The 14,596-nt window shown below is 42.5% G+C and overlaps 1 protein-coding gene across 9 annotated transcripts in view; it reads left to right on the top strand.

Annotated features, from left to right (window-relative positions):
• Positions 1-3,009: 3,009 nt before the first annotated feature.
• Positions 3,010-14,596, top strand: part of BTBD9 (BTB domain containing 9) — a 149,116-nt gene continuing 137,529 nt past the window's right edge. For 2 of the 9 annotated variants that reach the window (XM_035108137.3, XM_088666580.1), the window contains exons 1-2: positions 3,010-3,062; positions 11,380-11,591. In XM_035108137.3, coding sequence (XP_034964028.1) covers positions 11,407-11,591 — 185 coding nt within the window. In that variant the 5' untranslated portion in view covers positions 3,010-3,062; positions 11,380-11,406. Of the gene's footprint in view, positions 4,853-11,379; positions 11,592-12,560; positions 12,789-14,596 lie in introns of those variants that run through there. The other 7 variants (XM_035108138.3, XM_088666581.1, XM_035108139.3 and 4 more) reach the window with 5 other exon arrangements.

Here is a 14,596-nt window from a genome sequence, read left to right as displayed (position 1 = left end):
ATGGACATGATCAAGGTTCCTTAATTGTAGTTGGTCCACTCTGAGTAGGACTTAGTTGAGTAGAGCCCATTTAGAGTTGTAATAAAAAATATTTCTTGTATGCTGCCTCATGGACTTGCTTCCTAACATTGTTGGGGAGAAGGCTTCATCCGTCTAATTAAGAAAGAAGCTTCTAATGTGCAGAGAAGTAATAGCAAACTTAGATTTATAAAAGAGTCACTCCTAAATTTCATATGATGTGTCTGTTTAATCTCTTAGCAGATGAGAAAAATACGCAAGACAGGAAGATAGTTTTCGTTGCCCATCTGGAATTGCAAATGCCTGAGTTAGAAGGAAAGTGTTTGCATATTTGAGTGTGTACTTGCACTGAGCTTCTACACTGGTGCTTAGTGCTATATTTGAACTTGGAGAAGTTCCTGCTGCTGGAAAGCTTTCACATGTCCAGTACTTTATGACTTGTGGTGGATACATTCACTTTCAAGTTTAGCAGTAAAATGTACTGCAGTTGGTGACGCAGGAAAGGTAGGACATGCCATTTATGAAGGGGTCTGAAATTAATTTAGCCCGGGCTAAGTGTTTTTAATATTTATTTGGCTTCTTTCCAGGTCAGGTGGGTTAGGTCTGCAGTATTCTGTGGTGTTAGTGAAAGAAGGGTATTGCAGAGATTGAAAACGAAACTCAAGTACAAACTGAACTGTGAACCAGAGGGGGCAGAGTTTGTACTGGGCTAGATGTTCTGAATGAGGGTCTCTGTGTAACAAACGAGGGTACCTTCATTTCCCCTACTGCCAACATTGAGGACCATCTTACCCAGAAGGGAGAGATCACTGAACACACACCATCTAGCATCAATTGAAATTTCATTTCTCTCTCTGGCCTGATTTTTATAAGATGTGGGCCACCGTGAAAACAATCTTAATTTTATACTCAAATGGGCCCATGATTGTATGTGCCTTTCTGCATTTAAACATGAATAGGCTGATGTGGGAAGCTTACATGCCCTCACTGGGCACTTTTGAGGCTCCAGCAGCTGGGCAAAGGAGCTGGGGCTGGGACTTAAGAGGCTGAGACCGGGGATGAGAGCAGGCCCAGCCTGCACACTGCCCTCCCATCTGCTTGCCTAGACGCCAGCAGTGATAGCCTAGTGGTTAAGTCCCCACAGTGGCAGGGGCTCATGGGTCCATCCCAAGGCTGCCAGAAGGAAGGAGAGGAGGGAGGGCGCCCCAGAAGAGGAGGAGGTAGGTGGGCAATCGGGAGCCTTACAATTGCTTTCACGCAGCAGCGGCAGTGTCAGTGGAGGCTGGGGTGTCTCAGAATGGTCAGTTCTGAGAAGCCTCAGCCCAAATATTGGGGGACGAAAAGGGTCTTGGCCCCTTAGAGTTAGTGCCTAGGCTTGTGCCCAAACGTCTTCTTGGTAATGCGACTGGGACTGTCTTCCCACAGGCCAGTGTCACTAGTAGGTATCTCCTGCCTTGATTTCCTCCACCTCTCCCCAGGATAGACAGGTTCAATAAAGTAAATATGTGTGTTATGCTCATGCCCTTTTGGGAGGTAGTTCTGGTTTGCATGCCATCAGTTTCAAGGATTAGAAAAAAAGAATGCCCTGCTTGTGTTTTATACCAGCTTCTGTAATTCAACTGCTGGTTTGAATGTTTTTAAGGTTTTTCAGTGCTCAGAACTTGTAAAAACATAACTTGTTTTTCCTCATATTTGACCTTGTTGCTCTCATTAGATCCTCATGGAATAGTCAGCAAAAGCTATGATAACATCTCTCAGCGGGCGGGGTGCCTTTAGGCTTTGGTCCTAGGCTACAGTGGGGCCTTTCCATATCTGTTGTGTTACACATTTCTGGAAGCAGGCTCTTCCAGTGTGGTGTAGTGGTTAAGAGCAGTAGACTCGTAATCTGGGGAACCGGGTTCGCGTCTCCGCTCCTCCACATGCAGCTGCTGGGTGACCTTGGGCTAGTCACACTTCTTTGAAGTCTCTCAGCCCCACTCACCTCACAGAGTGTTTGTTGTGGGGGAGGAAGGGAAAGGAGATTGTTAGCCGCTTTGAGACTCCTTCGGGTAGTGATAAAGCGGGATATCAAATCCAAACTCCTCCTCCTCCTCCTCCTCTTCCGCCATTCAATAAGAAAACCCACTTGTTTTGTTAAATCTCCCAAGTGAATATTTGGCATCTGGGCCTCTTTTCTTGGCCATAAAGATTTAACTAGAAGTCTTCCTGTGGCTATTTAATAAGAATTTTGTCAGAATGGCAGAAGTCCATAGCTGCTTTGGCTTCTACATTCACTTTCTGACAGTGTTGTGTGGGTGTGTTTTAATGAAGGGTTGGCAGGTGTCTGTCTCAGGAGACAATGAAAGTGTGTGCTTTCATGTATGACAGCTAACTGTTAAGAGAGTTATAGAGTGGGCCATGGCCAATGCAAGAGAGATGAAGGCGTCTGGTTCTGCTGCTGCAAATGCACCATGGTGTTTGTCCTTTCTGCGCTCTTCCTTGGTAGTGCCTCCTGCTCTGGTCACTGCTGTGGATACAGGACCTGACTGTCAGTCTCCATGCACTGCGATCATCTGCAAGGAATTCCCACAAGGCCAGGTTGATGCTTGCAGCCTTCATGCCATGTTTGCAGACATCTTTGCAATGCAGAGTTGTTCCGGGGCCTGAAGCCAGCTCCCCGTAGAGCAGAGGCTCTTGGGCCTCTTCCATTCTGACAAAATCCTTATTTTATTTTATTTCTAAAAAGTATCCCAGGAAAACTCATAGCTATAAGCAAATAAATGCAAACAGACGGCGTGTTTGGAAACCATTTATACACTTTTTTTTCAGAACTGAACCTCCATGTAAGTATGTGTCTTTGGCCCAACCACGTATGAAGGATCCCCGCGCAACCCCTCTAAACATTTTAGTATCTCGCGGACGCACTCCTGCGCTCTGCTACGGACGTCAGCGCGCAGGGCCGGCTGGAGCGTCGTTGCTAGGTGACGTCAGCGCGCCGGCCGACGCGCGGACGCGACAGCCGGTGTAGGAGGGGGGAGGGGGCCGCGCTCGAGCTCTCCAGCCCGGTAAGTGTGGCGGAGGGATGAGGGGGCTCGACTGGGCTGCCTGCGCCTGCGACGTCTCGCTCGGGCCTGCAGGTGGGTGGGTTGGGGGACGCTTGAGGGGCAGGGCCCGGTTTCCTTCCCCGCCCCCCCCGCCCCTCCGCCGGTCCGGTGCTTGGGGAAGTGGGGCGAGGTGGGAGCCTGCCCTTTCCCTGGGTCTTGGTGCGTTTCTCTCTATCGGGGTCGTTGGGAAAAGAGGCAGAGAAACGTAAGGCGGGATGTTGGGCGTCGGAGGCGCCGCCTGCCTTTCGCTAACGGCCCACGGTGGCCTCGCGACAAGATGGGCGGTGCGGGTGGGCGTGTGGGTGCACCTGGCGTTGCATGGGGTGGCGGGGCTGGCCCTGACTTTGCAGCCCTCCCCGCCCCCAGGGTACGGTGCAGGTCTTCCTGGACCCTTCAAGGCGTGGTGGGTGAGAAAGTATGCTTTTGAGGGTTTTCACAGGGACAGGCAGGCCTCTTATCTGAAGATGCTCTGGACTCCTGTCTTTTATGCCCAAACCTTTACTTTTTATTTTTAACAGGAATTAGGCACAGTTCAAGCTATACTAGCAGCCTGTAGCTGCTTTCTTAGGGTGTTGAGAAAAAAAAATAGCAGTAGGCTCCCAGGGTTTGACAAGGAAGGGCTTGCTTCTGCATAGCTGTGGGTAGGATTGCAGCCTTGACCCTTTTCCTTGCAGTTCATGCTAAGTAATGATAATGATTATAATATGTGCCACTCATCTGACTGGGTTGCCCCAGCCACTCTGGGCGACTCTCAACAAAAAATAGTACAGTGGTACTTTGGTTTGCAACCGTTTTGGATTACAATTCATTTTGGATTACAACCACATCAAACCCGGAAGTGCATGTCCCCTTTTTTTTTTGCATTACAGCCCATTTTGTTTTGGATTACAACCCCTTTTTTTGTATGCTTCATTGGCAAAAGCGCACCTTTGGTTACAACCTGTTTTGGTTTACAACCGGACCTCTGGAATGGATTATAGTTGTAAACCAAGGTACCACTGTAAAAGAAAAACACTGCAAGAATAGTGTTGTTCTTGGGTTGGGAATTGTATCTGTGCTAGTTGCTGGAGAGGCTTTTCTGTGGTGGCACCTGGACTTTGGAATGCTCTCTTCAGGGAGGTTTGACTGGCACCTTAGCTACAATCTTTTTGGCACAAGGTTAAGCCGTTTTTAATCAGCTGAACTTTTGGTTTTATATTACTTATTTTTATTTGCTATCTTTATATCCCACCTTTCCTCCAAGGAGCTCAAGACTGCATATAGGGTTCCTACTCCTCTCTGTTTTATCATTGTAACATCGCTGTGTGATAGGCGAGAGACTGATCCAGGGTATCTAGGTGATGCTCATAGCTGAGAGATGATGTGGACCGTTGGCTCCCCAGGTCTATAGCTTGTATGAAGATACTGTGGTGTCTTGTTATATTGGGTATTAATATTATTAATATTATTATTATTATTATTTTATTATTTTTACCCCACCCGACTGGATTTCCTCAGCCATATATAAAAACATAAAAACATTAAACATTAAAAAACTTCCCTATATATGGAACCTTTCCAAAGGTTGTAGAGCTACTTTTCTCATTGACATCTGATGGGAGGGCGTTCCACAGGGTGGGCACCACTACCGAGAAGGCCCTCTGCCTCGTCGCCTGTAACTTCGCTTCTCACAGTGAGGGAACTGCCAGGAGGCACTTGGTGCTGGATTTCAGTGTCCTGGCTGAATGACAGAGGTGGAGACACTCCTTCAGGTACATGGGGCTGAGGACGTTTAGGGCTTTAAAGGTCAGCACCAACATTTTGAATTGTGCTTATTGGAACCCATTGGATGGAGGGTGGTTAATATGTTGCATGCACAGATTCCTTCTTGCTTCTGTTGCCAACTTCAGTAGGGAGCAGGGCTTTTCTGCTTTTTCTATAGCTGTTTAGAAGTGCAGTGACAAATCAAGCTGTAAAAGTGAAACTAAATTAGGAGGGCAAGAAGGCAGTACATGCTTGAATTTGTTCCAGCTCATCTACACAATACTTAACTATGGTTTGGTATGTCAACACGACCATTGTAAGTAACTATACTACAAATTGTGCACAAATTGCTTCAGTCTGGATGTCTTGAAACTTCATCAGAGTAGTGAATTTGTAATTTTGTTGTTGTCATTACCTCCACCTGTCAGTGTTTTTATCTTGGAAATCGTAGATACTTACAATGTGGTGTTCCACTTTCCAAGTTGTGCAGAGATTTTAATTCTGAAAGCCACAATTTCAGATATTTTACGATTAGACCCAAAGTTACCAGTTGTAGAGCACCTGTGTAATTTTCATTAGAACCCAACTTTCATGTATTCCTGTTGTATATTTAGTGGCATCTACTTTGCGTCTGTTTCAGTTATTTGTACGGGTTTCTCGTTTTCCACATATAAGACTGATTTGTAATAATTTGATTATTATAATGGTTTCTGAATGGAGTTATTTACATAATTACCATTTTGAATCTCTTAATTGCTTGTCTTCCTTTTGTTGCATTTCAAACCAAGCTGTCTTGACAGTTTTTCATATGTATATATGTACACAGTGCATATGCACTTTTTGCCATAACGGAATTATCGTTGCATGCACTTTTTTATTTAGGTTTACAACTTGTGCCAGCTTAATGACTTGCATGAGGAAACAAACCAAACACTCCCTCCCCCTATATAAACTATAATCAATTTGATGTTTTTCTTGCTTTTCTTTACGTATTGTGCTTTTAGTCTGTATATTGCCTTGTGATATGGCAGACAATCTTACTCGGCTACAAGTGATCGCCAAAGAAAGAAAGAAGATATGAAAGTGTGGTTTATAAATATTTAAATTAAATAAATCAAAATTTTCTGACCCATTTATATTCCTGATCTCTAAATGGACATTTAAAAATAGCTATGCAGTGGTACCTCGGGTTACAGACACTTCAGGTTACAGACACTTCAGGTTACAAACTCCGCTAACCAACAAATAGTACCTCGGGTTAAGAACCTTGCTTCAGGATGAGAACAGAAATCATGTAGAGGTGGGCGGCGGCAGCGAGAGGCTCCATTAGCTAAAGTGGTGTCTCAGGTTAAGAACAGTTTCAAGTTAAGAACGGACCTCCAGAACGAATTAAGTTCTTAACCCGAGGTACCACTGTACACTCAAAGCAGTATTCATTGGTTCTTTCTCTGCTCATTTTATCCTCAAAGCAATCCTGTATAGACCTTTTTTTCACAATGCCGAACAACATAATAAATCCAGGTTAAGTACCTATGGTTTAACTTAACAATTGCATTTTGTACTGCCTGCATAGTGTGTTTTTGGCCTAATATCTTTAGTAAGGTAGATCAACATGATTCTTTCCAGGTGGCAGATACAGGCTTAAAACCAACAAGTGAGGTTAGGGTGGAGCTAGATTTGAACTAAGAACCTCTTCAGTTATTTTAGCCACTATGCTGCACGAACTCTCCATTTTGCAGTAACTTGATAGACTGAAGCAGACAAACAGGGCTTGGCAACTAAAATGAGTCAAGGAAACAAAAATGAAAGGGGACAGAAGTCTTCCAAAAGCGCCACTCCTTTTTATAGTATTGAGATTAAGTCACTGCAAAAAATACTTTTTGCACTTATAATTATAATACTTAGTTTTGTTTTGGTCTCTGGTACTCATCAGGTTCTTTTCAGACCAGGACACATGGCAATGCTTATGGTCTGAAGCTACAATAATCCCTATTGCTTTCCCAACTCAAGTTGTGTAGCTCTGGAACTCCCTTCTGCTCAGACAGCTACACTATCCTTGAGTAGTGCATCAGGTAGTGTTGGTGGCCCCTCCTTTTTTAAAAAAATAAAAAAAAATCATTTTTATTAGTTTTCCAATAAAAAAATCCAATTAACAAATCCATCAAATCATAATCCAATTAAAATAATAAAATAAAATAAAAAACAGTCAAATTACAATCCAGATTATTAATTATTAATTTTTTCGGGCTTCCCAAAGTCTGGACCTCTGAAGTATATCTCCAATATTTCCATTTCTGCCTTCTTCTTGTTCTCATATTTTCCACATTCCGATCTTGACACTTTAAAGATCCCCGTCCCTGGCTATGCGATTCTCATTCATGTCAAAAATCATATATCCTTTCATCCATCGGGTACAGCTTTATTTGTGTATATATATTTTTTCAACTGTCTTAATTACCAGCACAGCTTTTCCTGACTTCATTCCAATCTTCCAATCTGGGCTGTTGTCCAGGCCTGTTGTTTGAAGCTTAATGACGCAGTAACTCCCAAGTTGTTAATTGTAACTGTTCATGGTAATTTCCCAGTTTTAAATTGTTAAGCATACTGTTTGCAATATTGCAATGCAAATGAACTGTATTCCACAGATATAAGTCATTTGGCGATCAATCAGCTTTCCCGGAGACCACACAATCCCCTCCCCCGGGCCTTAGAAGGGGGGCTGCTAGTCATCCACTTAGCCTTCTCTCTCACTCATAATGAAGAAATTCTGCAAACAGATGCACTGTATGTTGTCCCAAATTGTTATCTCAAGTCATTATAAAGTCAGCTAGCAAGTATTTCCCACTTCCCTCGAAAAAGGGAGTATTTCTCATTTTTCCGTTCTGCGTCATACTAACGAGTGCCATCTTGTTTCTTCTTTTATCTTTATCAAGTCTAAGTAAAGCTGTGCAGTTGAATACTTAATTATAAATAGAAGTCCATCTGTACTCCGGTTTTTTGTTTGTTTGTTTAATAGGTTTCTTAATGAGGCTTGGCATAAAAAAACAATTGTAGGTATAGAAAAGTAGAAAAAGGAACGTACCAATCACCTCCGTAAATCCAAACACCATGATGAGATTCTCTTTGAAGTCCGAGCTTAAACACCAGGGACTATGCAATTCTGCAGATTTTTTCTCAGTCTTCTTCAGTCCAGACTACTGTATGTCTGTTTATTGTCCAAATCTAATGATTTTATCAAACAGATATTTCCGGCTTGTGAGAGTGACTTCGGAGAGTGCCAGACATGCCGTGCTCTGGGACCCAGCGTCCTGCCGCTTGCACCTTGGTGCCAGCTGCCAATCTCGGACGGTCTGCGGGTCTACGCGACAGTCCTCCCCCACCCTGGGGAGTCTGCCAGGGCTAATTACCCACATATCAACCCTGAATTACCAGCACGGCTGAGGTCCGATTGTGTGGGAGTCAGCCATTTCTCACCACCGGAAACAGGAAGCCCTGGTGGGCCCTCCTGAGACCTTGGGCAGCTGCCCAGTGCTGCTGACGTGCACCCCCACACCAACCCTGCCTTAGTCATGCACACACTTAAAATCCTCAGTTACACTAAGTCAGAGCTTTCCAAACTTTTCATGTTGGTGACACACTTTTTAGACATGCATCATTTTGTGACAGAGTAATTCAATTTTACTAGCAAACCGAAGGTTAAACTAACCCCTTTCCAGCCTTGGGAGGAGTGTGAGGAGTGTTTGCACGGCACACCTACACATTGCAGCTGACAAACTAATGTGTCGCGACACACAGATTGGAAAGCTGTGCTCTAAGTCACTTTCCTGTTGTTCAGTAGTTTATCCTGTAAGATTTGCTGTTCCTACTGGCTGACATGACACAACTTCTGTTCCACCAACACCTTTGGACAGCTCAACAGGAATCCGATTTAATTTTATTCTGTATATATGTGTATTTAAAATTCAATTTATTACGCTTATATATTTTCCTTCTCCCAAGGAACTCAAGGTATTTTGCACTGAGCTATTCATCTCAGCCTCAGAACTACCTGTGAGTTAGGGGGGAGGAATGCATGTTTGAGTGGTTGAGATAAACTGGATCAAGGTATCTGCTTCATGCCTTGAGTGGGAATTTAAATCCAGATCCAGATTAAAGATATCTTTATTGTCATTGTCCCCTTGCGGGAACAACGAAATTACTCATTCATTGTGCAACACTGTTTTTTTGTTATTAAAAATTTATATTCTGCCTTTTGAACCAGAAGATTTGGAAAGGTGACTAACAAATACACATTAAAACAACAAAAATGCATTAAACAAACACAGAATGAAAGCGAACTAATAATTCCTGAAATAAACAGCAGAAAAACTTACCAAAAGCAGCCAAGGCTTATGAAAAAGTGTCGCGTTAATTTGGCATCAATCTTCCTGGATAGAAGGGAGGAGTTGCACAGTCCTTTTGTCACAGTTGGAAAGACATGCAACATGCTTGATGTTTTAATTGTTTTTAGAGATGTAAGCCGCCCAGAGTGGCTGGGGAAACCCAGCTGGATGGGTGGGGTATTATTATTATTAGTAGTAATAGCAATAATAGTCATAAACTATCAATTAAACATTAAAAAATACACAACCAAATTGAACAATTTCCACATAAATTACATCAATATCTAAAATAAAGATACAAAAAACCAACAGCAGCAGCCCCCCCCCCACCACAACAACAGCAAAAAACCCAAACCCCTCACCCCAAGAATCTATTCAGCAGCTTCAACTTTTGCAGCTGGAATCAGTCCAGGCCCCATGCTCTCAGGCCAGGTGGGAAAAGGCCTGCAAAGCAGGGAACAGGTCTTCCAGTACCCTGTCTTGGGTAGCCCTCTCCTGAGATCTAGAGTTGGGCTCCTGGGGAAAATATAAAAGTAGGGGTGGGATACTTGTGGTTCTCCAACTGTTGTTGGATTTCAACTCTCAACAACCTTAGTCCGCTGGCCAGTGTTGGGAGGAAAAATGGGAGTTTTAGTCCAGCAACATTTGAAGAGCCACAGGTTTTCCTCCAGCAACATAGATGTGTGATTAAATTCAAAGGAAAGCTTCCCTGTGGCTTCCCGGCTTCCCTGTGGCTCATCCCAGTGAACATTCTGTGGTTGCATTCTGAACCATTTGTAGTTTTGAGAAATAGCAAGGCAGATTTAACAACAGTCAGATTGAAAAGTGGTTAAAAGATGAACGACCATGTATTGAGCTCTTGGCCCTAGTGAGTCTGGAAGTGGGCAGAGTTCACCTTCAAGTACTGTACTGGCATAGCTGCAAAGTTAGAGAACAGGGCAGAGCAGAGTATGTCTGGCTTTTCAGTAGCTCTTGAAATAGTTGACTCTAAAAATGTTTGATATATTTTGTATCACTTAGATTATTTTTCTGAAAATGGTTTCACCTGGTATTTTTAAAACCCCTATTACTGTTTTGCCTTTTATTTCTACCCTTGCAAGTGCAGGGGAAGCCAGAAACCTCATCTTCCACATGAGCAGTGGCTCTAGTTGCATGTATAATATAGTAAAAGCAATATTAAAAAGTTAAAATCTCTTGTTTTCACTCTCTCTCTCTCTCTCTCTCTCTCTCTCTCTCTCTCTCTCTCTCTCTCTCTCTCACACACACACACACACACACACACACACACACACACACTTTTTGTGTAATGAAGAAATACAAGGTGTGAGAGAAAAATATTTAAATAGATATTCTGGATGTTCTGAAATTTTATAATTTATTTAAATGTGCATGGTACTCTATCCTCCCCAAAGTGGGTGCTAAAAATAAAAGCAGCTTCAAATTATGTACCGTATGGGTATCATGAACTGAGCGAAGTAGCTAAAGCATATGTTTTGCAAATGCCATGTCTCCCCTTGAGAAGTCTTTTAGGCTTTGCAAGTAAAGAGCAGAAGGTTTATCTTTCCACAAAAGCCTCTTCAGTCTGAAAGCACACTGGGCATTGATACTTTCCCGGGAGAGCTTTTCAAGGACTTAATAGTATATCTGTCTTATAAAACATGATTCGTTGAAAAGGCTTCCTATATTAATAATTGAAAATCACTGTGATCTCAGTTTTGGAGAGTTAATCAGGCTCCTATGAGAATAGGTCATAAATACTAATATTCTCGCTAATTATGGATGAAAACTTTGTGTAGATTTCAATATTTAATTTGAGCACTGCTATATGGTTCCTAATTGATCTGCCCTGGTTACAGAATCAATTTTAACTTGTACAGAGCATTATAATTAGTGAGTTGGCTGACTGTGTGGAAACCCTACAACATAATGATTTTCTTCTAATTTGCTTTATAAGGGCTTGTTTATTTGGAGCAATTAGATTGGCAGTGTTACATTCTGACATCTGCTTTCATTAAACCTGGGACTTTCTTGTAGCAAAACAGTGTTTGTATCAATCAGTCGATGAAAGGATGGTTCCATGTACATCACTTAACTTTAAAATAACTTTTAGAGGAGAGTCCCTCTTTCATATTATTTATGCTTTATTTTTATAGGTGTAGGATATATCACCCTCCTGCAAGATGAGTAACAGCCATCCACTCCGTCCTTACACAGCAGTAGGTGAAATAGACCATGTTCACATTCTGTCTGATCATGTTGGTGTTCTGATGAATGGGGAGGAGTACAGTGATGTTACCTTTATAGTGGAAAAGAAACGTTTTCCTGCACACAGAGTGATTCTGGCAGCGAGGTGCCAATATTTCAGGTGAGGTATAACTTCTTATCAGATATACTTAGAGCTTCTGGTTAAGCAAGATAAAATAGAAACTACTAGAAGTAAACTGATTTCATCTGCTCAGTGCATGTGAGCTTTCTGAACACCTATTATGGTACACTGTTTTTAACTGTGAGACAATACTTATATTAAGCTGTTATATCTTGACCTTCATTGCATAGGTATCCAAAATGGATGTTGGTTGTTAAAGACCTAAAATTCAGGATGTTCACACACTATACATGCTTTCCTCCAGGAAACATTGTTACTGTGAAGTGGGGTAAAATGTATGTACAACGTGAGATAGAATTATGTGGTTGGATGTGAGATTTCACATTTTATTTATTCCTTGCTTATCTTTTGAAATAGAGTTTTATGCTTTCTCCTACGGTTGTGAAAAGCAACTCTGTCTTCCTTTCAACCCACTCCACCTCCCAACATTTGCTTTGTGTTCTGCCTGGTGGTAGATGGAATTTAGGCAAGCAATTTGAAATTCTCTTACTGAACCTTAAACTAATCTCCTTTTGGGTAGGTGTGATTGCCTTAAGCATAATTTCTGGTTAAGTCCTTGAGAAAATTCCAGACAAATTTCTATTCATTATCTATTTTTAGAAAGATCTAAAATCTGATGCACAACATAGTAAGGTTATCTTAAAAGGAAATTTACATTGGATGAAATCCAGTGTTCCACGAGCAGACTTCTGCTTCCTCTCCTCCCCCTCCATATTGCAGATGTCATACACTCACCAAATCCACGCTGGAGTGTTCCCCAATACCACTGTGTGAGTAGAAGTCTGTTCTGCTCATGGGCAGCCACAGCTGGGTAGCACCCAATATTTTTTTCTGTGTGTGTATTTGAGCAGATATAGTTCTTAAGGTTGATTTCAACTGATGTTTTCTATTGATTGTTAGTGGAATGGCAGAATGTTACCTGAATAACTGCCTTTTCTGCATGGACTTGGCCAAACAAGTTCAGCATTCTTGGCGCATATCAGACACTTGCTTACTGATTGGCAGTAGTTAAGATGTCTGATAGACTCTCTCTGCTTTCAGTTGGTTTTTGAAAATATTTGGAGTTTGAATCTCCCTCCCAAAAATACTGTTGGTGGTTGATTACAGTAATCTCAAAATATATAGCTTAGAAGAAAATTAGCTCTACCTTCTCTCTTCCTCCACATAATCATACCGGTATGTATGATGATGTAAAATAGAATACAACAGCATACTCTGTTTACCTGTTCAGTTTTCAGCATACTGCTACTCTTATCAAAATCATATACAGTAAAATGAGTGACCAACTGATTTCTATGGGTAAAGTTCAGGAAAGCACTGCTGATAGCATAATGCTGTAGACTCCCAAGAACATCATGCTAAATAGATACTGCATCTTCCATTTGATGTTTTACCGGACACACTGTTGCACAGCTGCTGGATACCTATGTGTTGAATGAAAAAAAATGTTCACTTCTTTTGGTGCAGTTGCTTCTGATATAGGGTGGCAATGACCAGGGCCAGAATAATCCTGGTCAGGCCACGCAGGAGAGCAAGAAGAACTCCATTTTGTATATTCAATTCTAAATCTCTCTGCCTCTGATAGAAAGCAAACAGGCACAGCATGTTTGCACATCTAATGCAAAGATCTAACCACACACAGCACTTCTAAGAAATTCTAGCATAAACCACAAGAGCAAGAGGATGCAGCCCACCGCAAATTATAAGTAGAGCACAACCACAATTGTGCCTGTAAAATTCCACATAGACACGTGTATGAAGGTACCAGGTACATAACGCCACCTAGTAGAGTTGGGCGGGTGACTTTGCATCTTGGGGTGCTCTCTCTTGATTGGTTGATGAAGTACTGCAGAAAGGCTGATCTTCACTTCACTCTGTCAAAAAAGGTATAAAAGCACTCTGTGTATGCCCATGGGTCGGGCAGAATGAGAAACTCATTCTCACTGCCACCATTTATTGCAATAAATGTTTTAATAAATCTGTTTTATAATATGTACAACTGCCTGAGATTTCGTCTGGTCAATTTGGGAAGCCAATCATCCATATTACATTTCTGGTGTCCTTACATTTCTGGTGCCGTGCGTGACTCGGATGAGGGCATTTCCCTGAACCAGAGGCAGTCCCCTTTTGCCCCACTGGACAGGGCGCAGATTCCTAACGGCGCCTCTGGTCTGGTGCACACCGGCAGACTTTCTCCGGAGGATCAGAGGTGGCCCTTGAGTTTCCGTGCCCTGGACGAAGAGGCAAAAGGACCGAGGTTGGAAGGGAAGAACAGGAAAAGCCGGCTGGGGTAAGTAGAAAGGGAAAAGGTACCTTGAAGGGAATTGGCCCCCTTTAATGAGGGGAAGGGAGATCCTGATCACATCTCCAGCGTGTTGGTAGTACTCAGTTAATCAGAGGTCAACTGGGGAACCAGGCGCTTTGGGTAAGAGGCAAAGGGAGGAGGAAAATGTGTATGTTAGTAGTCAGTAGGGAGGAGGTCCCCTGACAAATAGACACTTAGGAAACAAGGAAAAACTGGGAGGTAGAGTGTGGTAAAGTGTCCAATGCATGGTATGTGTGGCAAAGTTTGCAGTGTGTGCTGTGAATGAGGGGATACTTTACAGGGCCATAAATGGGAGGAGTATGGTCAAGAGGAGGGAAAAATGTGATTTCCCTAGAATTCATGATAGATAAATTCAGAATGCTATAAAAGAAATTTAATTTACAAGTCCTGCCAACAACAAGTTCAGAGAAAAAAAAGGTGGTGGAAACCAGTATTCCCCCAAAGAGAAGAAAGGCATTGTGAGAAAGAAGATGAAGAGAAAGGCAGTGGTTAAACAGCAACAAATAATGGCTCAAGGACCAGTGAGGAACCAGAAGGGGTTCAAAGGTCACTGGTGAAGGTCAGTTGCTAGGGAAAGGAACCACTGGACCTTAAAGGACGGAGATGTCTCGGTCAATGTAAAAGAGGAAGGAAGAGTGTTCAGAGAAAGATGGGACAA

Source organism: Zootoca vivipara, chromosome 3 (assembly GCF_965207765.1).
Source record: "Zootoca vivipara chromosome 3, rZooViv2.hap1.1, whole genome shotgun sequence".
NCBI classification, from domain to species: Eukaryota; Metazoa; Chordata; class Lepidosauria; order Squamata; family Lacertidae; genus Zootoca; species Zootoca vivipara.
This window is presented reverse-complemented; position numbering and strand designations above follow the sequence as displayed.